Below are 28,000 nucleotides of genomic sequence, written 5' to 3'. Positions count from 1 at the left end.
GCGGCGCCAGCGCGGAAGCTCCTAGCCGGTGGCGGCGATGTCTAGCCGGTCTAAGCGGCAGTCTCATGGTTCCACCCGCGGGAAGCGCGAGTCCGAGTCGCGGGGTAGCTCGGGTCGCATCAAGAAGGAGCGAGACCGCGAGCGGGAGCCGGAGGCGGCGAGCTCTCGGGGCAGTCCGGTCCGCGTGAAGCGGGAAGCCGAGCCGACTGCGCGAGAGGTCCCGGCGCCTGCGCCCCCGGCCGTGAGGGTGAAGCGGGAGCGCGAGGCCGACGAGGACTCGGAGCCCGAGCGGGAGGTGCGAGGTGCGCGGGGCCGGGCCGGGTGCGCCCTCCACCCTCGCCTGCTTTCTTCTTTTCTCCCTTTTCTTTCTTTTTTTGAGACAGGGTCTCAGGAACTTGCTGTTGTAGCCAGAGATAACCTTCCTCTCGCCTTCACCTCCTGCCAGTTTTCGCCTGCTTTTTACTTTCCCTTGCTTCTTACGCTTCCCTGTCCAAGGTTGAATCCAGACTGGACTGTCTTCAGGTGAAGACAGTTCTAATATTAACCGTTGTCACGATACATCACGGCTCCCCTTTGTCGAATAGCCCACGTGAGTTAGGTGCTCTGCTGATAGCGTTACAGGTATTCCCCTCTACAGTTTTTGCAAAATTCCTAAGATGCAGGGTCCTGTTGTAATATCTGGAATAAGCTCGTTCAGCCGGGATCTCTCTGCACCCGATTAAAGTACTGACTATTAGTTCAGTAGTTTGGAGACAATTCTGCTTCTCCTGGGTTTTGCAGGAGGTTGTTGTAGGGGTTCTGTATTGTTTTGTCAAGGATGTTGATATAGTGACTACCCTTGGGAGACAGATTGTATTATTATTCCATAATAGAGCTAAAGGGACGTAAACTCACAAGCAGATAGGATACCCTTCTTTAAGGGCAGGGTTTTTTAATAAGGCAACCCAGTTTGAGCACTGGCTCTTTCTATTCTCTTGTGTGACTTGAATCCAGGAACTGGTGAAGATGTCATGTCATTGGCTATTGTTATTGCTTTAATAGACTCTTGGTTTTAGTCAGTGATATCACATGCCTTCCATCAGTGATCATGAAGCTGTGGCAAGCTAACAAATCAGCTTGCTAGTAGGATTAACTCTCAGAACCATCACAATTCTTAGACAAATGGTAGATTTAAGATGTTCAACTTATCTTAATACTTGTGATATATTGGGTTATGTTTTGTTTTTGTTTGTTTTGAGACAGGGTTTCTTTGTGTAGCCTTGGCTGTCCTGGAACTAGCTTGTAGACCAGGCTGGCCTCTGGACTCACAGAGATCACCTGCCTTTGCCTCCTGAGTGCTGGCATTAAAGGCATGAGCCACCACTACCCAGCACCTCATTAGATATTTATTTAAAGATTTATTTATTTATTTATTTATCATGTATACAGTACATGCCAGAAGAGGACACCAGATCACATTACAGATGGCTGTGAGCCACCAATGTGGTTGCTGGGAATTGAACTCAGAACCTCTGGAAGAACAGTCAGTGCTCTTAACCCCTGAACCATATCTTCAGCCCCTATTTATTTATTTATTTATTTATTTATTTATTTATAGGGTCTATTTGCTTTGTTTTTCGACAAAGGGTTTCTCTGTGTAGCTTTGGAGCCTGTCCTGCAACTTCTCTGTAGACCATGCTGGCCTGGAACTCACAAAGATCTTGCCTGCCTTTGCCTCCTGAGTGCTGGGATTAAAGACGATAGAAGCTATACCGCCTGGCTATTTACAGGGTTTTAATAAGTAGTGTTGGCTGGCCTGGAACTTTCTCTGTAGATCTTGAACTCACAGATTTCTCCTGTCTTTCCCTCTCAAGGGCTAGGATTAGTAGTGTGTGCACCACCACACATGGTGAAAAAAAAAAGGTGTAGTACATTTATTTATATATACGTGTGCATGTACTATGGTGTACATGTGGAGGTTACAGGGCAATTTGTGGGAGTCAGTTCTTCTCTCTTGCTCCCATGCACTCTAGTAATTAGATTTGGTGGCAAATACCTTTACTAAGCAGTCTTCACTTGCTTAGATTATGTAATATGTGAATTAATCTCTTGTTGGTTATGTGTGTAATAGATCTAATCTCAGTTTGCAGTTTTTTTGGAATGTTGTCACTACAAGAAAATTAAAAGCTCATCTTAATCTTAGTTGATCAGATTTTCCCATTTCCATGGGAAATATCCATGGGAAATAGCAACAAACAAAACAAAATGTACTTGTGATTTGAGTAGTCTGCTGTCCTCCATTTATGATGCTGTGTAAGAGCAAATCCTGCCCTTACTAATTAAGTGCTCTATCACTGAGTTACATCCCAGCACAAGTTTTCCATTTTAAAGTCTGTGATGGATTTCTTCTCAGCAAAGAATGGCCGAGTGGATTCTGAGGACCGGAGGAGTCGTCACTGCCCATACCTGGATACCATTAACAGGTCAGTGATACAGAGAGGATGAGGAAAAGTCTTGGGAACATATCTCAGCAGTGGAGTACTTAGCCTGACATGTCAGAGATCCAAGGTTTAATTCCCATTACCATACAAACAAATCAGTAGATTTGAGATACAGAATATGGTAAAAATGTTGTAGAAAATTCTCCAAACTCAGCAGTGAACAATTCATTCAAACTTTTCTCCTTTTTAGCCTTTCTGTCTTGAAAATGGTGCTTCTTGCCACGTTCTTTCATGTTGTCCCTTTAAAGTGGCCAAGTGAGGGTGTTTGTTTATTGTGTATCTCTGGCTGTCCTAGACCTCAGTTTGTGACCAGGCTGCCCTGGAACTCAGAGATCCATCTGTCTCTGTCTGTGGAGTGCTGGGATCAAAGGCATACGCCACCAATTCCTGGTGAGTGAGCACACATACACATTAAGAGCTTTTAGAGGCCTGGCGGTGGTGGTGCACACCTTTAGTCCCACACTCGGGAGGCAGAGGCAGGTGGATCTCTGAGTTGGAGACCAGCCTGGTCTACAAGAGCTAGTTCCAGGACAGCCTCCAAAGCCACAGAGAAACCCTATCTCGAAAAACCAAAAAAAAAAAAAAAAAAAAAAAAAAGCGCTTTTAGCTATTTCTGAATTTGTATTTTGTAACTAAGGGATACATGGTGTACCTGAAGTAACAGTAGCAAATTGAGATATTTATTGAATCCATAGCACTTACTGGGTGCTATTCTAGATTTTCAGAATCCACTAAACAAAATATAATTTTTTCCTTTGTTAATGAAGTAGAGTTGGGGTTTGGGATATTTTAATATCAGCTTAAGCACAGGGTTAAGGGAAAGAGGTACTCATAAGAAAATAAGACACAACTAAGAGCATGAGTGTGGGATTTTCAAAGAAGAGTTGCCAAGACTTTTTTCAGGATTTATTTATGTGTATGTGTGTTCCTTCATAAGTTAATGTGCATCATGTGTGTGCAGGCGCCTGTGGAGGCCAGAAGAGGGTGATAGTTCCCTTGGAAGTGAACTTAAGGGTGGTTTTGAGCCGCCTCCTGTGGGTGCTAGGAAGTGAACTTCATTTGTCTGCAACAGCAGCAGTTGCTCTTAACTACTGAGTCATCTCTCCAGCCCCCCCCCCCTTTTTTTTTTTTTTGTATAGTGGAGATAGTCCTCTTATCTTGTATTTTCTTTGATTTCCAGTTGTCCACAACCTATCTTCTAGGATGGCTGTCCAATAGAACTCTCCTAAACTGAGAATTGCATTAAGATGTTTGTTTTGTTTTTGTTTTTTGAGACAAGGTCCTGATATATAGTCCAGGCTGACCTTGAATTCTCGATCCTCTTACCTCAGCTCCTAAGTGCTGGGGTTACAGGTGTGTCCCACCAATTCCACCAGTAATTACTCTTCATAAGGGCTGTCCATTGTGGGAAGCACAGGCTACACGGGGCTCTTGAGGATTTGAAATATGCCTTTAACAGTTGCAGCACTGATTTCTTAGTTTCTTTGTGGTACCAGCAATCAAATCTAGGACATTCACGCTGGGCATGCTTTACCATTGAGCTATACTTCTGTCCATTTTAAATTTAAAACTTAGTTATCAATAACCATTTGTGTCTACATGGTTAACAGTGCATCTGTTAACATTTACTGTTAAATCTTTTTCACAGTTGTGGATTCAGTGGATATAATAGTTTTTTGTCCCTTTCTGCTCAGCAGTCACATACTGTTGCTTTGTGCTTTAATGACCAGGTCTTTTTTGGTGCATGTCTGTTAGGGTCTTATGCTTGCTGGGCAAGTGCTCTGCCACTGAGCAAAAGCCCTAACCACTTACCGTTATTTATTTATTTGTTTGTTTGTTTGTTTGTTTGGTTTGATTTTTTGATACAGTGATTCTCTGGGTTACGGCTCTGGCTGTCCTGGACTCATACTCACAGAGATCCGCCTGCTTCTGCCTCCAGAGTGCTGGGATTAAAGACATGTACCACCACTGCCTGGCCATTTCTTTAAACAAAAATAAAATGGGTCTCAATAGTAGCCCCAATTGGCCTGGAGTGCAATGTGCAGACTAGACTGGCCTCAAACTGTACATATGCACCTGCTTCTGCCTCATGAATGCTGGAATAATAGGTATATGCCATCATGACTGGCAGAAGAAATTTTTGTTTTTAAAAGGATGTATTTACACTTTATGTCTTCTTATTCTCTCAGGGCTGTTGGGCTCTTATTTTAGTCTTATTTGATGCTTTCCCTGCAAAGAATGTGAATATAAAGGAAGGTTCTTTTTTTTTTTTTTTTGACATCTTACTGTATAGTACAGGCTGATCTGGCAGTCTTTATGTAGCTGGAGCTGTCCTCAGATTTGCAGTCCTCCTGATTTAGTCTCTGAAGTGCCAGAATTAAAGGAGTGAGCCACTCTGAAAAGATTGTCCCTTATACCCATGGGAGGAGTGGAACCAAGATTCCTGATACATGCCAGAATCGGGCTGTTCAAGTTTTTATGAACAGTGGGCTGAAATTTACATATATTCTGAGTATCCTGTTGCTTTAACTTATCTGAGATTACAAATCCCAAATACAGGGTCAGTGCTACATAAAATAGTTGTCATTTAGGGAATAATAGCCAAAGGGGGAAAAAGTCCGTTTATGTTTAGGGCCGATGTTTATTTTTTCCAAATATTGATCCACAGTTGTTGAATGTAATGAAAGAGTGTGTCGTGGGCATTTGTGTTTGATGCAGACACTTTGAGCCTGCTGTGGGGTGTGCTGGGTATGTGGTTTTATGTTGTTGCTGAATTGTTCTCTTAGGGTATGTGTGGCTTCTAGAGCCAACACCTCCTTGTCCCTGTTCATTTTTCCTGCGTTCTGTTTTTCAGGAGTGTGCTGGACTTCGACTTTGAGAAACTCTGTTCTATTTCCCTCTCACATATTAATGCATATGCCTGTCTGGTGTGTGGCAAGTACTTTCAAGGTAAATAAATGGCACAAATGAAGCTGTCTTTTTTTTTTTTTTTTTTTTGAAAGTTAAGTTATTCTTGGGAACCATGTTTAATAATTCCTATCTTTGTTCCCAGGAAATTGGAAGTTTTCTCCTTTGTCAGAGTTGAGCACATCTGAAAGGGAGAAAGAACTAGTTCTATGAAAAAAGACTAGATCTCCAAGCAATGAGTTTCTAAGCCCCTGTCCCCCCTTTGGCATTGGGCATTGAACCTAGGGTCTCAAACATGCTAGCAAGTACTCTACCACTGAGCTGGGTTTCTGAGTGTAATGTTTTATGTATTTATATCTTTGTTGTTTTGAGATGGGGTCTGAGTATGTAGGCCAGGCTTGTCTTGAACTTGAGCCTCCTCCCCTATCCAAAACCCCTGTGGGATTTGCAGGTGTTCCCCATCACCGTCTCCTGAGAATACTTATCAAGTTCTTATCTGAAAATGTATTATTTTAACTTATTTAGACCAAAGGAGTAATGTGTACATACATAGTATATATGCTGGGGAAGTGTAAAAAGAAAAGCCACAGTTTTTGCTTTTATAGGGAGCTTATGTGAAGTCAAGGTTAACAAACATAAAATGATCAGAAAATCCCACAAGACCATAATGATTTCTGCTAGACTGTATAGCAGTGAATAAAACTGAGAACAGAAGGTAGGCAAATATGTGAAGGTCAGTTTTATCTCAGTATGTAGCCCTGAATGACCTACAACTAACTAAATTGGCCTGACTGGCTTGAGACAGTTCCCTGTCTCTTGTCATCTAAGGGCTGGAATTATATAGGTGCTGTCACTATGTCTGTCCCCAATGTCAATTCCTAAAAATTTATTACATTTTAAGGATACTGTTGTTAAGTATGTATTTGGATATTTGTGGTTGCATTTGTGTGCTTGTGAAAAAGTCAGCAGACAGCTTGTGGGAGTTAGTTCTCTTTCCATCATCTGGGTTCCAAGGATTGAACTCAGGTCATTAGGTTTGGTGGCAAATGCCTTTACCTACTGGACTATCTTGCCAGCTTCCTAAGGGGTGTGTGTGTGTGTGTGTGTGTGTTATGGTGTTATGGTGTTATGGTGTTATGGTGTTATGGTGTTATGGTGTTATGTAATGCTGGGATCACAGGTGTGTGTCACCATGCCCAGCCTTTTTTCTTTTCTTTTTTTTTTTTTTAGTTATGGTGTTTCAAGACAGGGTTTCTTTGTGTAGCCCCAGCAGTCCTAGAACTAGTTCTGTAGACCAGGCTGTCCTCAAACTCAAAGATCCACCTGGCTTTTCCTCCTGAGTGCTGGGATTAAAGGCATTCGACATTATCACTCCTCTCGACCTTTTTTTTTTTTTTTTTTTAATATTTTAGATTAGTATGTGAACTGATGAATTTCATATGCATCTTCATACATATGTGTTGTTATACTTTGTTTTCATTTTCTTTTTTTCTTTGGTTTTTCGAGACAGTATTTCTCTTTCTCTGTGTAAACAGTCCTGGCTGTCCTGGAACTCACTCTCTGTATACCAGGCTGGCCTCAAACTCGGTATCTGCCTGCCTCTGCTGGGATTAAAGGTGTATGCCACCACTACCCAGCCTATGTCTTCTCTGACTACTCCTTTGTAAACCGATTTGGATGTGTTCCAGGAGAGTGATACTAAGTAGAGGAGTGGTGGAAGGGTGGTGCAGACTGTTATCCTGGCTTCTCGGGAGCCTGAGGTGGGAAGGTGGAAATTTAAGACAGCTTAGGCAGCTTAGCAAGACAGTGTCTCAAAATGAAAGAACTTGGGAGGGTAGCCTGTATTTGGTATTTTTTTTTTTTTAACACTTCAGGGGCCTACCACCCAGCTCCCAGATAAATACATGGAGACTTACTCTTAAGCCTGGCTTTAGTTTGGCTTGTTTCTAGCTAGCTTTTCTAACTTAAATTATCCCATTTCTCCTTAATTATCTTTTGCCTCTGGGCTTTTTACCTTTCTTTATTCTGTGTCTTTCTTCCCTTCTTACGCTCTGTAGTTGGCTGGGCGGCTGGCCCTGGCACCCACCTCTCCTCCTTTTCTCGCTCTTCCTCACTCTTCACTTCTCTCAAGCCTGGATATCTCCTCCTGCCTGGCAGCCCTGCCTTTTACTCTCTCCTGCCTACCTCTTGGCTGTTCAGCTTTTTATTAGACCATCAGGTGTTTTAGGCAGCAGAGTAACACAGCTTTACAGAGTTAAACAAATGTAACATAAAAGAATGCACCATATATTTGCATCATTAAACAAATATTCCACAGCATAAATGAATGTAATACATCTTAAAATAATATTCCACAACAGTAGCCTAGTGCTAGAGTGTTTGCCAAGTGTGCACAAAACTCTGGGTTCACATTAGTACTACTAAACAGCAGAAAACATAAAGAGCTGCAGCATGGACAGAGGACTTAGGTGCAGGGCTGTCCGGAACTGGGACAGGTGGAACTTGAAGACAGAGCTGATAGGCAGGCCCCCAGGGTAGGTTTATCTGTGAGTTTGTGCGTATTTATGTTCCTGCGTATTGAATAATATATTTTTCAATACTCTAGTTTCTGATACATATGAAGTTGGGTTATATTTGTGCTTTATGTTGAAACTAATTTCCCTAACTTATGTTTTAATGTTCCTTCTGGTTCTCTTTGTGAGAAGTTTATGTGGGGATTAATTTCATGAATGACATAGGACTTTCTTTGTTTTTGTTTTTAACATGTTTTACACAAAATTGAAACAGTAGCAGACTTGATCTGTGCCTTTCTAGGTCTTTCTCTGACAGCGCTTCCTCCTTCCCACAGGCCGGGGCTTGAAGTCTCATGCCTACATCCACAGCGTCCAGTTCAGCCACCACGTCTTCCTCAACCTCCATACTCTCAAGTTTTACTGCCTTCCTGACAACTATGAGATCATCGATTCCTCACTGGAGGATATCACAGTATGTATTCCAGGTTGCTGGTATGGGGCATGTTTTGTGAGCTATCCCAAGGGCCAGGGCAAGTTTCACAATAAGTTCATGATGATAATTCTGTGACCAGTAAGATTCCCTCCCTGTCTTCACAGCCCTGGGGAGTCTCAGAACCCTGGTGCTGCCAGGGAAAGAGGTGCTCCATTGTTGTACTAGATACATGTGATATAGTCCACTGGAGACTTAGGCTGTCTTCACAGTCATTAGGGTCCTGGCTTCCGGCAGCCACTGATTATGAAGTTGATCAGGCTGTAGGGCTGAAGACAGATCTGAATTTGAGTGATTCAGGATTAGACACAGAACCCCTTGCAGATGAGCTCTGTGGAGGACTGTGGATTCCATTACCTTGGTCTGTAGGAGCTTTAGGGTGTGTAGTGGGGTATTCATGACCAGAAAATTTTAATTTTAGCAGGAATTGCTATTCTGTACATACCCTGTTTACAACAACTTAAGAGTTTTCTTTTGCTTGGCAGTACGTGTTGAAGCCTACTTTCACAAAGCAGCAAATTGCAAACTTGGACAAGCAAGCCAAATTATCCCGGGCATATGATGGTACCACTTACCTGCCAGGGATCGTGGGGCTGAACAACATAAAAGCCAACGACTATGCAAATGCAGTGCTGCAGGTAGGCTCAAGAAAGAACACTGGGGAGGAGGGAGTAACTGGAAGCAGTGTGAAGATTGCCAAGAAGTTACTGCTTTTTTGTTTTTACCACCTCCCCCCGAAGTTATTGCTAGACCCCAGGTCTGTCTGAGGACTCTACTTGAGCATTTCTTGTGCAGCCAGCAGAACATTCCTCTCTAGTCAAGGGGTGGCTACTACATGGTGAGGGATTTTTCAGCTGCCAGGCTTATGGCTCCTGAACTTTTCCAGGTAATAAGAGGTGGACTCTGTTGCTAAGCAGTGCCAAAATGAAACACTATGGTTGCATTTCTATTTCTTTTCCTCCCTCTCTCCCTCCCTCCTTTCTTCCTTTCTCTTTTGTTTTGTTTTTTGTTTGTTTGTTTGGTTTTTGTTTTTGTTTTTTCCGAGACAGGGTTTCTCTGTGTAGCTTTGGAACCTGTCCTTGAGCTTTCTGTGTAGATCAGGCTGGCCTGGAAGTCACAGAGATCCGTCTGCCTCTTCCTCCTGAGTGCTGGGATTAAAGGTGTGCACCACCTCCACCTGGCTCTTTCTTTGTTTCTATGTAGATGCATGTGCATGTGTGAGTGCAGGTACTTATGGAGTCCAGAGGAAGGTGTTGGATTCCTTGGAGCTGGAGTCGAAGGCAGTTCTGATCTGCCACGTGGGTCCTGGGGGTCCTCTGCATATCAGGATGCACTCTATAAACTGCTGAGCCATCTCTCTAGTCCTGAGTATTCTTTTTTTTTTTATTTTTATTTTAAAGATTTTATTTATTTATTATGTATACAGTCTTCTGCCTGCATGCCAGCAGAGGGCACCAGGTCTCATTCAAGGTGGTTATGAGCCACCATGTGGTTGCCGGGAATTGAACTCAGGACCTCTGGAAGAACAGTCAGTACTCTTAACCGCTGAGCCATCTCTCCAGCCCAGCCCTGAGTATTCTTAAAAATTACTTTTTTGGTTTTGTTGCTTTTTGTTGCTGTTGTTTATTTATTTGTTTGTTTGTTTGTTTGGTTGGTTGGTTGTTCTGCATGTGTTTTGTTGTGGGGTTTTTTTTGTTGTTGTTGTTCTATTTTTGTTTTTTTAGCTAGGATCTTGCTCTGTAGCCCAGGCTCCTCACTACATAGTCCAGGCTGGCTTCAAGCTTGTGGTAGTTATCCTGTCTCAGCCTCCCAAGTACTGGAATTATAGACCTGAGACTCTGTGCTTGGCTTTTTAAGTCCTTCATAGTGTGCACATTCACTAAGTATTTGTCAACCTTTATTTTGTGTGACTCAGTGAAAGGCATTACACTGAGCTCTGGCATTATTTTCTGAGAGTCAGTTTCTTTTGGATGTTTTAAGGCTATCCTAGGCCTGTCACAGGCTTTATCTGAATCTTAGCTGAACAGCCTGATCTTAAGGGGTCCTGCAAGGGGTTTTGTGCTAACTGGAATGCTTGATTTTCAGGCTCTGTCAAATGTCCCTCCTCTTCGGAACTACTTTCTGGAGGAAGACAATTATAAGAACATCAAGCGCCCTCCAGGGGATATCATGTTCCTGTTGGTCCAGCGTTTTGGCGAGCTGATGAGAAAACTCTGGAACCCCCGAAACTTCAAGGCACATGTTTCTCCTCATGAGATGCTTCAGGCTGTTGTGCTTTGCAGCAAGAAGACTTTCCAGATCACCAAACAAGGTGGGAAACAAGTGACCCACGTCTCTCTGACTTGAGGACAGCATATCAAGGCTGATGATCACATGAGTTTCCACTTTGCAGTGGACCCTGATGGGAAGTGAAGGGACTGTCCATGGATAGTGGGTTAGGGTCTTCATTCTTTTCTGATCAGTGGCCCTGTGTAGAGGGACCAAAGAGGTTGCATCTGAATGAATACACAACCTGTTTTATTTGTCAGAAGAATGGTATTGCTTGTGGGAGAACCTGGGCAAGTGCCTGGTGTTGTTTAGTAGCTGCCCCCTGTGCTGCTCACTTTGTTATGTTCCCTAGTGGGGACTTAGGGAACTTTGTTCTGCTCATCTTCAGCTCTCAGATCCCAATTCTAACTGCCGGTGAGTGAAGTCCCCAGTTACTCTTAGTAGCTGGATCTTATGCAGTGACATATCACATCCATTTGTTCATCCCATATTCTCGTTTTGCCTTTGCTTTTGAGGCAAAGTCTCACTCTGTAGCCCTGACTAGCCTGGAGCTCACTATGGACCAGACTGGCCCCAAACTCACAGAGTATTCTTGTTCTGCCCATCCGTCTCTGCCTTCCCAGTGTTGGGTCATCTTACACTTTTCTTGCTGAGTTTTAGAGCTATGGATTGAGAAATATGATCATTTTCTTCCAGGAGCTCCCAGGCTAACGGGGGAAGTAACTGCATAGGAAGGTAGTCAGAGAGTATTAAGTGCTATCATAAGAGAAGGCAGGATCTCCTACTCATGGGAGCATGGAACAAAGACTCAGGTGAACACACGAGAAGAGTCCTGAGTGCTAGGTAGAAGAAGAGGAGGCTGGTTGGTGGGAGGCAGGCATGGGGGTATAGTTTGGGATACACAAAAGTATCTGGCACAGAGTAAGTACTCCATCTTGGATTCCAAGGTCAGTGGAGAGCCAGGGTAGTAGCTAGGAAAGATTTTCCAGTTCCTGTGTCTTTGTAAGGAGTTTGGGTTATATTTTAAGGTTGAAAATCAGTTAGCACTTAGAAAAGTGTGACAACAGATCTATGATTAAGAAGCGTTATTCTGGGTGGGGCAGGAGTGGTACACGCCTTTAATTCCAGCACTGGGAGGCAGAGACAGGTAGATCTCTAAGTTTGAGGCTAGCCTGGTCTACAGAGGGAGTTCCAGGACAGTTAGGGCTACACATGGACACAGACACACACACACACTATTCTGAGCTAGGCATGATGGTGCCTGTGTATAATCCCAGCACCTAGGAGGTAGAAATAGTTCAAGATCATCCTTAGCTACATGAGGTCTTTTCTCAAATATCCAAAAACAAAATAAAAACTCCATTATTCTGATTGAGAAATGACTAACATAGTTCACTGGCTTGCTTTAAATTTTTTTTTTTTTAATTTTATGTGTGTAAGTGTTTTGTCTGTATGTATATGTATGCACACCATATGCATGCCTGTAGAGGGTTTTAGATCCCCTCAAACTGGAGTTATAGACAGTTGTTAACTGCCATGGGGGTGCTGGGAATCAAACCTGGGTCCCTCTGAAAGAGCAGTTAAGTGCTCTAAAATGCTAAGTCATCTCTCCTGCCATCTCCACCCCCCAACACATTTTTTTTTTTTTTTTTTAATTTCTTTTAAAGGCAGGTTCCCACTGTGTAGCCCTAGCTGTCTTGCAGAGATCCACCTGCCTCTCCAGCCTATGTGCTGGAAATAAAGGCATGTGCCATCATGCTTGCTTAGTTGTAGCTTTCAGATTCTCAGGTACTTAGGAAAGGAGCACTAGGGGATGATAAGATGAGTAGATAAGGAGCTGGGACTCTTGGGCTTAGGGTAACAGAGTAAGATACACTTGGGAATAGACTGAATGTTGACCAGAATCCCATGATTTATTCCCAAATGAGCAGAAGTTACAAAGACATTTGAACATGGTGTTTCATAGTTTGTGAGAAGGCCAGTAACATCTTACACTTCTGAACAGGGACATCTACCTCCTGTGCTAGATGAACCTTCAGATTTCCAACATCTAGATTCATTCATAAAGTCATTTTGTTTCTGGACCAACTGTGAGATCTCAATTTTGTTTGGATTTTTTTTTTTTTTTTTTTTTTTGGTTTTTCAAGACAGGGTTTCTCTGTGTAACTTTGGAGCCTATCCTGGCACTCGCTCTGGAGACCAGGCTGGCCTCGAACTCACAGAGATCCACCTGCCTCTGCCTCCCGAGTGCTGGGATTAAAGGCATGCGCCACCAACGCCTGGCTTGTTTGGATATTTAAGATTTATTATTTATTATTTATTATCTAGTGTGTGTGTGTATGTGTGTTTGTATGCTTGTGTGTATTTGTGTTCAAGTGCCCATGGAGAGAGAGAGAGAGAGAGAGAGAGAGAGAGAGAGAGAGAGTGTGTGTGTGTGTGTGTGTGTGTGTGTGTGTGTGTGTGTGTGTGTGTGTGTGTGTGTGTGTATGTGTGTATGAATGTCCCTGGATTCTAGATCTTCTAAAGCTGGAGGCTGGAGTTACAGGTAGTTGTGAGCCATCCACTGCAGGTGCTGGGAACTGAACTCAGGTCCCCTGCCCAAGCAGTGAGCTTTCTTATGGTTTTCTATTAAGGCTACAACAAGATCCAGTATTTTTGTAGAGAAAATTATTTTGTGTGCCATGGATGGGTATATTTGATAGCCTTCCCTTTAGCTTTTAACAGTTTTGCGAAGTTAAAGCAAGATTGGTTAGAGTTGCAGAAAAATCTTAACTGTAAGAATAAACTTACACAGTCGGGTTTATCCCAGCACTCGGGAGGCAGAAGCAGGTGGATCTCTTGTGGGTTCGAGGCCAGCCTGGTCTACAGAGCAAGTTCTAGGACAGCCTCCAAAGCCACAGAGAAACCCTGTCTCAAAAAACCAAAAAAAAGAAGAAGAAAAAAAGAATAAACTTACACTTAACCTAATTTCTTGTGTCATAGTCATAGTTTGTATTGTCAGTTAAGTACAATTCCCCAGTGTCTGCGACCTGGGCATTACCAGCTGCCTAGATGTGTGGGGTGTATGGAGAAGTTCTTGGTTTGGTCATTTGTAGTTAAATAGAGCGTTGTGTGTGGGAGTGGAGGAAAGTAATTTTGTAGAGCTGTCAGGCTTTTGGAATCAGGGAGATGAAGTTAAAGAAGACTACACAGCCGTACAGATTTTATTAGATGAGCAGATGGGAAGTAAATGGAGACAGACATGTGGTAAGAGACTAGCCATTATCCCAGACATGACTTGAGATGTCGCCACCTAGTTTTTTTCTTAGGCACTCTTACCATGGGCCTAATGTTGCTTGTTCCAGAATCCTTTGCTCTCCAATGTGTGTAGATGCTTTCTTCATAATAGCACTAGAAGTTGCCTTCCTGAAGGTCAAGAGTCTTTGGTAGGAAGGAAGGAAGGAAGGAAGGAAGGAAGGAAGGAAGGAAGGAAGGAAGGAAGGAAGGAAGGAAGGAAGTCAGAGATACTCTGAAGACGTGGATATTACAGGGTTGTCATTCATTGTTATCCTTTGGTGATGAGATACTTTCTGGAACAAAAATGACAGGGTCCAGCTGGGTGGTGGTGGCGCACGCCTTTAATCCCAGCACTCAGGAGGCAGAGGCAGGCAGATCTCCATGAGTTCAAGACCAGCCTGGTCTATAAAAGGACAGCCTGGAAAGCCACAGAGAAACCCTGTCTCAGAAAAAAAAAAATCACGGGGTCCAGCTGTGGCTCAAAGTACCTTGAGAGAGACTAAAGAGTAAGTTTGACCTTGAGGAGTGTGGTGTTTGTGGTCAGGTAGAGGGGATGGGTTGCGTACCTGGAGAGGATGAGGAGAGCCAGCTAGTGCGTGGCTCTGAGATTCAGCATGTTCCTCTCTTCCTTTGTTCCTAGGGGATGGAGTTGACTTCCTGTCTTGGTTTCTGAATGCTCTGCACTCAGCTCTGGGCGGCACCAAGAAGAAGAAGAAGAGTAAGTCATGCTGCTTGTCAAAAGGGAGCCCTATTTTCTTTCTTTCTAGAAAAAAAAATTGCAGTTACACTGTTTCCTCCATTTTGAGATCAAGTCTTGCTAGAGCCCAAGTTAGTCCAGAGCTCAGGTTCTTCCTGTCTCAGTCTCCATACTGGGATGACTTCTAACTCCTGATCCTCTGTTTCCACCCCACATGTTGGGATTATAGGCATGTGCCATTAGGCTGTACTAGGCCCGAATAGACCTTGCTCTGTTTTTTGTTAGAATATGATTATTCTCAGTTTATTTCCTTCCTAGTTTTGTTGTTTTATCTTTTTCTTTTTTTAATCTTTAAAAAAATAGTCTGCTGCCTAGCCCAGACTGGATTGGAATTTGTGATCCTTGTGACTCAGCCTCCTATATACTGAGATCACAAATATATGCTGCCATGCCTGACCCCAGTGGCATTTTAAGCTGCCATGCCTGGAAGATACTGGGTTAAGTAGGACAGACAGAAGACATGGCTGTGTGTTGTCACTCCAGAAGTTATCTTCCAGCAGCCAAGAGTAGAGTCCTGGCTCACTCAGACAGAGGAGTTAGCTGGAGGAGGAGCTTTCAGTGTTCTTTGACACAGTAGGTAAAAGTGATTGATAGCCACCAACTATATATACCTCAGTGTAGTTGCTAGAGAGGATTGTGATTGTTTTGAGTACAAGGGAATGATAAATGTGTAGAAATGGATATGCCAATTAGCCTCAGCTGGCCATTATTGTACTCTATATGTGTATTGAAATAGCACTCTGTTCCTTAATAGATAAGGTCTTGAGTATCAGTTAAAGCTCCCTCGCCTCTGAATGTTGGGATTACAGGCATGTGTCATTTTTCTCAGATTAAAGTGCTTATTATTGTGCCTGCATGAGTTTATGTGCACCGCATGTGTACATGAGCACTTGGAGGTCAGAGGGTGTCAGAAGCCCAGGAATTAGAGTTACAGATTGTAAGCCGTCTGATGCAGGTTCTAGGAATTGAATCCTGGGTAAGAGCAGTATGTGTTCTTAACTGCTGGGCATCTCTCCAGACTAAATCAAAGCTTGTTTTTGTTTTTGAGACAGGATTTCTATGTAATCCTGGCTGTCCTGTAGATCAGACTAGCCTCAAACTCACAGAGATCACCTGCCTCTGTCTCCCAAGTGCTAGAATTAAAGAAAAGCACTACCACATATTGGTCAAAGCAATGTTTTTTTTTTTTTTTTTTTTTTTTTTTTTTTTTTTTTTTACAATTCAGGAATGTGTTTAATTATGCTCTAGAAATTCTGACCTGGTTTGAAATGGAGAGTGGGGGCATTGTGTTCTAGACTCGTAGATTCCTGCCAATACTAGAGCTATGGAAGGGAAGGACTGAGTTGAATGTTAGAGCAGACCTTGACTGCACAAAACTAGACTACAAGTCCCTCTGACCTATTATTGTCCTTCTATTGGTTTAGTGGTCATTAGATGTTTATTTTGAATTCCAGTTATAGCTTGTAGTTTATAGACTGCAGAGTCAGGTGAGTCATTCTGGAGACATAATGGAGTTTAGTTTTCTTCTTTTTTTTTTTGTTTTTTTGAGACAAGGTTTTTCTGTATAACATTTCTGTTTGTCCTAGAACTTGCTTTGTAGACCAGGCTGGCCTCGAACTCACAGAGATCTGTCTGCTTCTGCCTCCCAAGTGCTGGTATTAAAGACGTGCCAACACCATGCCCTGCTGGTTTCTTCTTTTTATTTGATTAATTGTGTGATTGTATGTGTGTTGCTTGTTTTGAGATAAAGTCTTGCTTGTAGTCTAGGCTAGCCTCAAACCCCCAATCTTCCTGCTTCTACTGCCTGAGAATAGGTGTGTCCCACCACACTTAGCTCTCTTGTCTTCTGTGTTGTGATGGCTTTGCTGGTGATGAAGTTTAGTATTTTCCTGTAGATAGCTCTGCCCTGTCTACGAGGTAAACTCAGCCAAGCACATTCTCTCAGGTCTCTAACTTGTGTCCCACTGGAACCCGTGTGCTTTGTGTTTTTGTTTAGCTTTTATTGTTGTTTACCATCTTAGTCATTTCTCTCTTGTGTCCAGTGTAGGTTACTGCATTTTGAAGGCAGTATGTGGACATGAGAAAAAAAGCTGCTTTTGAAGGTGTGTGTGTGTACACCTGTGGAGGCCCAGTGCTGGTATTAGAGGTGAAGACCACCTTTACCCATCTTTAATATATGTGAGTGCTAGGGTTCAAACTCAGGTCTTTATACCTGATGGAAAACTCTTTACCAGTCAAGCCATTTCCCTCTGTGCCTGTTTTTTTCCATTGTTTGTTTTAAGGCAGGGTCTCATGTGGCTAAAGTGGGATTTGAACTCTTGATCCTCCTGCTTCCACCTTCCAAGTGCTAAGTTTATTGCTGAGAACTGCCACACCCACTTCTACTCGATGTTTTGACTGAATTTTAAAAAAAGATTTATTTATTTTATGAGTATGAATGTTTTGCCTGCTTTTTGCTATGTGTACCATGTGGGTGCCTAGTTCCCTCAGAGGTGAAAGATGGCATTGGAGCCTCTGGAACGGTTGCAAGCCACCATGTGGGTGCCTGTTGCTGGGTCCTAATGGCTTCCTGTGGGAGGGGGTGAGAAGGCGAGGAGTCAACTGTACAGACACTAGGAGTCAGTTGAGAGGAAAAACAACAGACTTGTTTATTTAGCAATGGGAGAACCTTATATACCCTCCGAGCACCTGGATTCTGATCCGTTGACATCATGTGGTCATCTCTCATTGGCTAGGGACCTCCGACAGCACCAGGTGAGCTCCAGGTTAGCTTATCTCTTGGCCTGGTAGGCCTTAACTTTCTACAGGTGCCTGGTTCCCTCAGAGGTCAAAGATCAAAAGATGGCGTTTGAGCCTCTGGAATGGTTTTGAGCCACCATGTGGGTGCTGAGAACGAAACCTGAGTTCTCTGCGTAAGAGCAACAAGCGTTCTAAGCTTCTGAGTCATCTCTCCAGGTCTCTCTCTTTTTAAAATGATTCTGTCTTTAAGCTGTGTAAGTCATTCATTTCAAATGTACATTTTCCCCTTTCATGACCCAGCCCAATGGTGAAAGAGTGTCCTGTAGAGGAGATAAAATGTAATTACTTAGAGAAATAATTATGTAGGTTCCATGATGACATATGTTACCAAGCGAAGCTTCTGTGCTTAGGCAGAGCTTGAGTCTTACACTGTTAGGGTGTTGTGGTTTATACCAGAAATTTACAGGTTGGGAATATGTTCTGACATGCTTTCTGGCCTCAAAGACTTTGTACTTTGCTTTTTTTTTGTTTGCACAGCTATTGTGACTGATGTTTTCCAGGGGTCAATGAGAATATTCACCAAAAAGCTTCCTCATCCTGATCTGGTGAGTGTCCAGGACAGAATTTTAGCCTGATACATGTTTCCTGAGGGGCTTGGGGAAGCAGGAACTTAGAGAACAGACAGAATGAACCCCACAAAGGAGTTCACAAAGCACCTACTGAGGGCTGGTTCTGTGCCCATAGTGGTCATGGACTGTGAGCTTCAGCCTTTGTAGTTGGTAGTCTGTTGGTTGAAACAGGTTGACCGATGAGTGGTACTGGTGTGTTTTTCGAAGGCTCAGCTGAGCTTCTTGTGTAATTGGAGAACTTTTTAAATAGTATGGTGTATAAATAAACTCCTTCCAAAGAGGAAAGCAATTCGTTTTTTCTTTAAAAGTTGGCCTATAAAGTAACGGGTTTGAGAGTGGTGTTTCCAAACACATGTGTCATTACACTTCTTTTTCTTTCTTTTTTTTTTTTAAGATATAATTTATTTAACTTTATGTGAATTGATGTAAAGGTATCAGATTTCCTGGAACAGGAGTTACAGACAGTTGAGCTGCCATGTAGATGCTGGGAATTAAGCCCAGGTTCTCTTGAAGAGCAGCCAGTGTCCATAACTACTGAGCCATCTTTCCAGCCCCAATCACCCTCTTTTATTGCCCTCTGCTGTTCTCAGTGCCCTCTTCCTGGCAGGTTTCTTTTCCACAAATAGTTCCTCCTTTTGCTTCATGTCCTATGTATTCCATTACCCTCTTTCCCCTCCTGAAGGTCTCCTCCTTTGTAGTTGCATGACCACAGGCATGTGCACACATGCCATTTTTTTAATTAATACTGTCAGGCAGTGGTTCTGAATACAGCTGCCTGGGCTCTGGACTAGGGAAGATGTGTGCGAGCATTGTGTCTTCTGTGGGTTTGCTTCATTCTGTTCACAATCCTCTCCTCTTTTGTCTTCTCATTTATTTCTAGCCAGCGGAAGAGAAAGAGCAGCTGCTCCATAATGATGAGTACCAAGAGACAATGGTGGAGTCCACGTTCATGTACCTGACACTGGACCTTCCCACTGCCCCACTCTACAAGGATGAGAAGGAGCAGCTCATTATCCCCCAGGTGCCGCTCTTCAACATCCTGGCCAAGTTCAACGGCATCACCGAGAAGGTAGCCAAATTACCATCCTTGCCCTTTTCTCTTGGTTTGTATTTTAACTTTCTCATCACCAGCATCCTACCTTCTTTTCAGTGTTGACAACAGGGCCTCGGAAGTGGAAGGCAAGTGCTCTACAGACTAGTTACTCCTCAGTTTCTTTGTCTTTTTACATTTCAGAATCACCACATAAATATCATATACTTAATCTAATCTTTTTTCAATTCTCCCAGCCTCTCTGGTGTTTTAACTCTTAACTTTAGAGCCCCTTCTTACATGGCTCCTGCCTGCCTCTGAGTAATGTATAGAAAGGTAGGAAATTTAGATGTTTGGAAACTCAAGATATACAGAAATCTCATCTTAAAAAAAAATATTTTGTTTTGTTTTTTTTGAGATAAGGTCTCATTTAGCCAAGTTAGCTTAGAACTTGCTGTGTGGTCAGAACCAGCCTTGAGTTCTTTTTTTTTTTTTTAAGATTTTATTTATTTATTATGTGTACAACATTCTGCTTCCATGTATATCTGCACACCAGAAGAGGGTACCAGATCTCATAACGGATGGTTGTGAGCCACCATGTGGTTGCTGGGAATTGAACTCAGGACCTCTGGAAGAGCAGTCGGTGCTCTTAACCTCTGAGCCATTTCTCCAGCCCCAGCCTTGAGCTCTTGATTGTCCTTCCTCCATCCAAGGGCTGGCTTACAAGTATGGGCCACCACTTCCAGCTCCAACAATTACTTTTAATTTGTCTAGTTTGCTCTTTTTGTTTGTTTGTTTTTGTTTTGTCTTTTAAATAATATGGGCACTTACCCTTAATTCAGTCTCAGTAGCAATTTGTTGGGGCAGTATCATGATGATGCTGGACTCTTTTTTTTTTTTTTTTTTTTTGGAGACAGGGTTTCTTTTTTTTTAAATTACATACTTCTTTTTTTTTTTTTTAATTTTATTTATTACCTATACAGTCTTCTGCCTGCATGCCAGCAGAGGGCACCAGATCTCATTCAAGGTGGTTGTGAGCCACCATGTGGTTGCGGGGAATTGAACTCAGGACCTCTGGAAGAACAGTCAGTGCTCTTAACCACAGAGCCATCTCTCCAGCCCAGAAACAGGGTTTCTTTATGTAGCCTTGGTTCTAGCAATGTGATCATATACTGAAGCAACCCATTATATCTTACTCAGTGTTTGCCACATTGCTGATCTTAGCCTCTTTGGTGATTTCTGGGACTAGGTGTCTTCTGATCTCTAGGTGTGATGCAGAGCTATGTTTAAAAACCAGAACAAAGCTCAGGCCCCTGTTGAATGCTGGCACTGATGTCACCAAACTCTTTCCAGGAATACAAGACTTACAAGGAGAACTTCCTGAAGCGCTTCCAGCTCACCAAGCTGCCTCCATATCTAATCTTTTGCATCAAGAGATTTACTAAGAACAACTTTTTCGTGGAGAAGAATCCGACAATTGTCAACTTCCCTATCACGTGTGTATCACCCTGCTTCACTGTGGTGGGGGGGGGCCCACCTCTTTCTTTTTGAGGCAGGGTCTTATGAAGCCCAGGCTTTCCTTGAACTTGACAAATGATCCTGAATTCCTAAAACTCCTGTCTCAACCTCCCAAGTCTGCAGCTGTGCCACATCTGGCTGTGAGTTTGGATATCATTCCATGTTGTTCCCTATGGTTGGACATTGCAAGAAACAGTTTCTTACATTATAGAAATTAAAGGGTTTGCTGGAAGGATGTACATATGTCACCACCCAAAGGTGGCTACTCACGAAGATGTAGTCATTTATTTGTTTGTTTACTTATTTGAGATACAGACTCATGTAACCCAGACTAGCTTTGAAGTCATTTTGTAAGCCAAGATGACCTTGAACTTTTGATTTTTCTGTCTCTACCTCCCAAGTTCTGTAATTAGAAGCATGACAGCATACTATCATAAATTACACATTTTAATGTGGGACCTTTTAACTTACTGTGCAGTTGAGTTTTCATGGTTATTTTGGAGGAACTGAAAGGATACCAGATGCTTTTAGTTGGCTACCTTCTAAGTCAGAAAAATCTCAGTGTCTTTAGAAAGATCTGTAATTCAGACCATTGGTTTACAACTCTGAAAAGCCATGTTCTAAATGGATATGGGTACAGTGTCTGTATCATGTGCACTCCTGGTACCCACAGAAGCCAAAAGAGGGCATCAAATTCCCTGGAACTGGAATTAAAAACACGTGGGAGCCCTGGGTTCCAGCAATCAAACTAGTCCTCTGGAAGAACAGTCAGAGCTTTTAGCTGCTGAGCCATCTCCCAGCACCAAGAGACGTGTTTTACATGCTCTGAAGGCCTCCCTGAGAATGTGGAGAAACCTTATGGTAGGCTGATAAGTGTGTCAGCATGCTGGTGTTGAGGCTGGAGGAAGCCTACTGTCTAATAAGACTGGCAGAGGGACGGCTTTGGATGCTCAACTGTCTAGAGTATGTGCAGTATTCCTATTGAAAGTGAAGTTTTACGTTTTTGTCTGTATTTGGTAGTCTTTGAATTTGATACTTTCAGTCTTTCTAATTTAAAACAATGAAGGAGTTTGGGACTGTGGTGGCCAGATGCTTACCTCTTGGTCTCCTTTTCCTCTCATCTCCTTTCTCTTTCTAGTCCTCCAGACTACCAGGATTGCCATTGCTCTCCTTTGAAAATATTTCCAGTTCTGAATCCTGTGTGAGTCTAAAGAGAGCATTAGCTGGGGAGATGGCTTAGTGGGTAAAGTGCACTCTGGTCTGTGGGACTTAGAGTGGATGAGTCCTAAGGCTCGTTCCAGTGTAGGGCAGGGGTTTTTGCTTGTTTGTTTTTTCAAGATAGGGTTTCTCTGTGAAGCTTTTGGAGCCTGTCCTGGAGCTCGCTCTGTAGACCAGGCTGGCCTTGAACTCCCAGAAATCCACCTGCCTCTGCCTCCCAAGTGCTGGGACTAAAGGTGTGCACCACCACCACCCGGCTTATTCTAATGGAGTCCATCCTCCGTGAGAATCTGTGCTATAGTAGATGGTGAAGAGAGAGATGTCCTGGGGAATCCTCTCCCTCTCCTCTTAATTACTAGAGACAGAACCAGGCATCCTAGGTTCTGGCAAACACTGTATCACTGAGCTTTATCTAAATTTTATCTAATTTTTTTTTTTTTTTTTCTAAATTTGGGAGACAGGATCTTGCTATGAAACTCAGGCCTGGCCTTTGCTGAACTTGGCCCCCATCTCAGTCCTCAGAATCTAGGATTATGAGTATTTGGCAGATGCCACACAGGAGAATTTCTAAATGAGGAATACAAGAGAATTTCCTTTTTTTCTTTCTTTTTTAAAAGAATATTTCTTATTTTTTTTTTTTTTATGTTTATGAATGTCTTACCTGCATGTGTGTCTGTTTACGGTGTTCACTTAGAGCTCATGGAGGTCAGAAGAGGGCATCAGATCCTTGGATCTGGAGTTAGAGATGGTTGCAAACAGTGTAGGTGTAGAGAACTGAACCTGGGTCTTCTGCAAGAGCAGCCAGTGCTCTTAACCTCTGGGCCATCTCTCCAGCTCCTCCTTCCTCCCCAGACTTTTCTCCCTGCTTTTCACCACTGTCTAGTTTGTGTGCCAGGTGGGGAACACAGAAGCCACCTGTCTGCTCTCTTGAATGGGACTCCAGAAGCACTGCCTTTGAAATCCCCCCAATCAAGGTTTTATATCAGAGCTAGTCTCTTGTGAGTCACCAGTGTGTTCCTGATAGGAAAGAGGTCACTGTGTGGATGGTGCTTCCTCAGTAGCTGCAGAAACTTCTTACCCCACTGCCTTTGCTTTTGGACCTGGAGGTGTTTATCCTCTTACTAGTTGCATTTGGCAGTTCTGACCTCAGTAGCTTGTCTTTTTGGAAAGTTTGCTCTGGAGAAGTTAGAAAACAGGAGGTCTATTAGATCAGGACTCAAAGTCTATTTCATTAAAAAACATTGTATTTTATTTATTTTGTATATATGTGTGCACTCATACATGGGTGTGGATGAGCCTCAGCACATATGTGGAGGTCTGGGGATGACTTACAGGATTCAGTTTTCTCTTTCCACTGTATGGTCTCAGGGGTCACACTCAGGCCACCAGGCTTGCATGGTAAGCACATTACTAATTGATCAATTTCCCTAACCATGTTTTAATTTTTTTTAAAAAAAGCTTTTTGTTTTGTTTTGTTTGAGACAGCGTCTCTATATAGCTGTTCTGGATTTCAGTAAGTAGACCAGGCTGGCTTTGAACTCAGAGATCCTCCAGCCTCTGTCTTCTGAGGAATTAAAGATGTATGCCACAATGTCTGGCATAACTTTTTTGTTTTGTTTTGTTTTTAAGATTTATTTATTTTGGCCAGGCACTGGTGGCGCACGCCTTTAATCCCAGCACTCAGGAGGCAGGCGGATCTCTGTGAGTTCGAGGCCAGCCTCATCTACAGAGCGAGTTCCAGGACAGACTCCAAAACAATACAGAGAAACCCTGTTTCAAACCAAAAAAAAAAAAAAAAAAAGAAAAAAAAAATTTATGTATTTTATGTGTATAGGTGTTTTGTCAGCATGTGTGCATAAGCATCACATGTGTGTCTGGTACCTTTCAAAATGAGAGGATGTTGTTGATGTTGGATCCCCTAGAATTGAAGTTACAGATGGTTGTGAGCCACCTTGTGGGTGCCGGGTATTGAGCCTGGTGCTCTAGCAGCCAGTGTTCTTAACTGCTGAGCTGTCTCTTTCCAGCCCCCAATGCTTTTTTAAAAAAAGACAGGGTGTCAGTGTATGGTCCAAGTTCATCTAAATCACAGTGTAGCCCAGAATGTCTTTGAACCCCAGATTCAGTGAAGACTCGCCTCAAAAATGAGGAAGAAAGTAATTGAGGAAGGCACCAGGTATTGACCTGTCACCTCTGCAAGTGTTCACAGCCGTCTGCCACATGTACTGCATGTGTACACGAGGACATACACCACACATACAAAGAAACATGGCAGCTAGCTCTCTGGGCCCACTTTTTTTCTTCACTACTGGTTTTCTAGTCTAAAAACCTTGAGTAAACTCCCTTTTCATGCCTTTGTTACCTATGTGGGCTGTGTTACTTGCAGTGATTTTGTCTCTTACTTCACTGAAAGAAAATGAAAAGTAAGAGCCTTGAAAATAAGAAAGCTGATGGTTTGCCTGGTTTTCAGATTGAGGTGGTTACAGTGATCACAGATTGTGTTACGTGGTCAGTCTTCTTTCTTAGGGTGCTGTCTGAACCCTGGAGCTGCATATTACACTCATAGGTAGGTCTGTGGGCAAGCTCCTACTGCCCCAGCTCATCACACTCCGGGGAGACAGTGGAGCTACATTTCTTGTGTAAACAGCCTAAATTCACAATTCCCATTCAAATCTGGATGATGGGCAGAGACCCTACATGCACCTTTGGCTCCTAGACATGCTTCTAAGGGGTGTTTTTGTGACAGGTTGTCACTGTTGGAAAACGTGAATTCCAACTGGAACTTTTGTGGCACTGCAAACCTTTCCAGTACTAGGACCCTAAAGTAGCAGTCAACATCCCTGTGGTTCATTTGTATGGGACTTTCCCTAACTTCACAGCCATGGTCTGATGTTCTGTTGTTGTTTCTCTTTATCTCCAGAAATGTGGATCTGAGAGAATACTTATCTGAAGAAGTCCAAGCAGTCCACAAGAACACCACTTATGATCTCATTGCCAACATTGTGCATGATGGCAAGCCCTCCGAGGGCTCCTACAGGATCCACGTGCTTCACCATGTGAGTGGCCCCTGGCTGGCATAGCACAGAGCTGCAGAACAGGTGTTGTGCCTGTGGTTTCTGAGTTTGCCCTTTCTGGGCCTGCCTTCAGAACCCTGTATGTAATGGCTGGCTTCACTGGGAGGTTTCTGAAGTACCGATGGCTGGCTCTGTCCTAGCCCTGTGACAGTGGACATTGGTTTTCAACTGGGGTAGAGGCCAGGGATGCAGCCACAGACCCTACAGTGCTGAGCCCATCCCTGTAGCATGCTTACTTATCCCAAGCCGTGATCAGCATCAGGGTTAACTAAGAGATGCCTTAGAGTGTGTGGATGCAGAATGAAGTGTTAGGTGTTCTAAAGTTCCCTGGGAGGTTCTGATTGAGCCAGGATTGAGAACCTCTATTCAGGGTCAGAGCCCCAGCAGCTCAGCTACTGTGGTGCCCCTTGCAGGCTCCTTAGAATGTCAGAATACCAACCCCTTGGGACACGTTTCGTCAGCTCTTTGTTATTTAACAAGACCCTTTGATAATCATTGAAATTAATGTTTGAGAAGTTAGAGACTTTCTTTGCCTTGTCTGTCATGATTATTTTTGAGATGGGGTCTCACATTGTAGCCCAGGCTGGCCTGGAACGTATGTGTAACCCAGGCTAGCTGAGTACTTGTGGCAGTTCTCCTGCCCTTAGCCTCCCAAGTTCTAGGATCAGAGGCATTACCACCATGCCTAGCTAAGCTAAAACATTTTAAAAGTGTGTCTAAAGCTGAAAATGAAAGCACACACAGGATATGTTTGTAAACACAGAATTTCAGTGTAGGTTGTTGTAATGTAGCTTAGTGTCCCTGGGACTAATGTTTACTGTCCTTGAAGCACATCCCTCACACATGAGGAAACCTAGGCTTAGAGTTTAAGAACGTACCAGAAGTCAGTAACGTTGGGATTTTGTGGCAAAATACTTGGCCTCAAAGCCCATGTGCTTAGCCGGTCTTAGAACCAGAAATGAACTTGCTTGTGTAGGTCCATACTTTCTCTGTAGTCCCTATTTTTGGACTTTAAAGTATCTGCAATATATGCAACATGTGTGTCCTATCACCGCAGTTCTTTTCATGCATTAGACATTTCATGCCAGCATTTGGTGAGGTAGTTTGGCTGAGTTGGTATCACTGGTTTGCTGGCCAGGGAAAACAGTGTAGATGATGGGCGGAGTCCTCCAAGATGACTTACTTTGCTGCTTTTTCTGGGGTGAGGGTATGAAGGAGGAGAATGTCCACTTAGAGGTTTTTTTGTTTTTCTTTTGAGTCAGGGTTTCTCTGTGTAGCTTTGGAACCTGTCCTGGAACTTGCTTTGTAGATCAGGCTGGCCTTGAACTCAAAGAGATCCTCTTGCCTCTGTTTCCTGAGTGCTGGGACTAAAGGTGTGTGCCACTACCACCTGGCCCACTTCGAGGTTTTTAGCAGCCAGCTTCATGTACTTTCTACAGGGTTTGTCTAATTTAGCATTTCTGACAGGAAAAAAAAAAAAACATTTGAGACTGGAAGGACTTCTCTTTTTCCTCTTGAGAGGCCACATAAATTCCCCTTTAAAAGTATAGAAGAGGGTCTTGGGGATTTAGCTCAAGTGATAGGGTGTCCAGCTTGTACAAAACCTTAGGTTTGATTCCAGACACTGAATGAATTGGGTGTGGTGCCATACACCTGTAATGCCAGCACTCTTGAGGTAGAAGCAGGAGAATCAGAAGTTCAAGGCCTTCCTTGATTAAAGAGAAAGTGTGATGTTAGACTGGGCTTTGTGGGGGACATCCCTACACACAAGGAGCGAGGGGGGGAGAGAGAAAGAGGAGAAAGGGCAAAGAAGAAAGCAGATTGTTTGGGACTTATTTTATTTCAAAGACTCCTTGACAGGAATTGAGGTTGCCAGAACTATTCACTCGGTCTAGCCAAGGTTATGGCTCTTGTTGATATTTAGTAGCCATCTGATACTTGTGACTCTCGCTGTGAAGTCTTTATACCTCTGGTTTTGGAGAGCAGGTTAACCGAACCCTTGTCTTTGTGCAGGGCACCGGCAAGTGGTATGAATTACAAGACCTTCAGGTGACTGACATCCTGCCCCAGATGATCACATTGTCCGAGGCATACATTCAGGTGGGTGTGGGCCAAGGTAGGAAGTGGGATTGATGTAGTCTTGCTCACAGGCCTGGGTGCTTCAAGAGTGTGAGGGGACCAGATTATGTGGCCCCAGAAGGCAATCAGATTATCAGAAAGGAAAAGTATAGAAGCCTGTCAGTCAGCAAGTGAGCAAAGTGTGTTTGTGACCTTGTGAGTTTAGCAGAGATCTGTAACTCTAGTCCCAGCAGATCTAAAGCTGTCTTTTGACCTTTGTGCACACCAGGCATGCACATGGTACATACATACATATGTGCAGGCAAAACACATTAAATAATAAATAAATCTGAAAAAGAATTTTAAAAAAGGAATGGAAGAAAAGTTGAGGGTAAGTGGAAAAATGTAAATGAATGAAAGGGAATATTCTGGAAGAGTATGCATCATTTTCGGTGAATGCAGCACGTGTACCAGTGGGGTGGCGTGCTCTCTGCTTCCTGACAAAGAATAGTTACTTGACTGACTGACTGAAGAGCTCACTGTTTCCATTTCTGACAGATTTGGAAGAGGCGGGATAATGATGAAACCAACCAGCAGGGGGCTTGAATGCCAAGGGAGTTGGCTGAAGATGTTAAATACAGATACTGGACTGACTGGAAGATTCCTGCCCCAGCCCAGTTTTTATTGGTCTGGCTGCATCACCATCAAAGATCCTGTCTGCCCTGGTGTCCTGTGCTGTCTCCAGATGTTCTCTGATCAGCACATTACAAATGATACTCCTTCCTTTCAGCATCAGCAGGCAGAGCTCCTACAGATGGATACCTTCTTGAATTGTTGCAAGTATCAAAGAGCAGATAATTCCTTGGAAACATCGTCTTGAGATTCTAGGAATAAACATGAAGCTAACAGCATCCTTCTGTCTATCATAGGTAGATGGTTTTCCTATAGTTCCTTTCTCTCCCATGGGACTTTTGGAATGGATTAAATATCCTCCTGTTTTTAAGCCAGCCTCTTGTTTTATGTACCTCATTTAGACTTGCTAAGAG

General features: G+C 43.2%; 1 protein-coding gene across 1 annotated transcript; it reads left to right on the top strand.

Moving 5' to 3' along the window:
- The first annotated feature begins 4 nt into the window (after positions 1-4).
- Positions 5-27,961, top strand: Usp39 (ubiquitin specific peptidase 39). The gene is made up of 13 exons (XM_027429491.2): positions 5-302; positions 2,393-2,462; positions 5,335-5,429; positions 8,236-8,372; positions 8,876-9,028; positions 10,476-10,701; positions 14,575-14,652; positions 17,968-18,035; positions 18,940-19,128; positions 20,443-20,585; positions 24,743-24,878; positions 26,910-26,996; positions 27,513-27,961. Exons 1-13 carry the CDS (start codon positions 38-40, stop codon positions 27,558-27,560), a joined length of 1,695 nt encoding a protein of 564 aa, XP_027285292.1. The 5' UTR covers positions 5-37; the 3' UTR covers positions 27,561-27,961.
- Positions 27,962-28,000: the final 39 nt, after the last annotated feature.

Source organism: Cricetulus griseus, chromosome 8 (assembly GCF_003668045.3).
Source record: "Cricetulus griseus strain 17A/GY chromosome 8, alternate assembly CriGri-PICRH-1.0, whole genome shotgun sequence".
Classification (NCBI taxonomy): Eukaryota; Metazoa; Chordata; class Mammalia; order Rodentia; family Cricetidae; genus Cricetulus; species Cricetulus griseus.
This window is presented reverse-complemented; position numbering and strand designations above follow the sequence as displayed.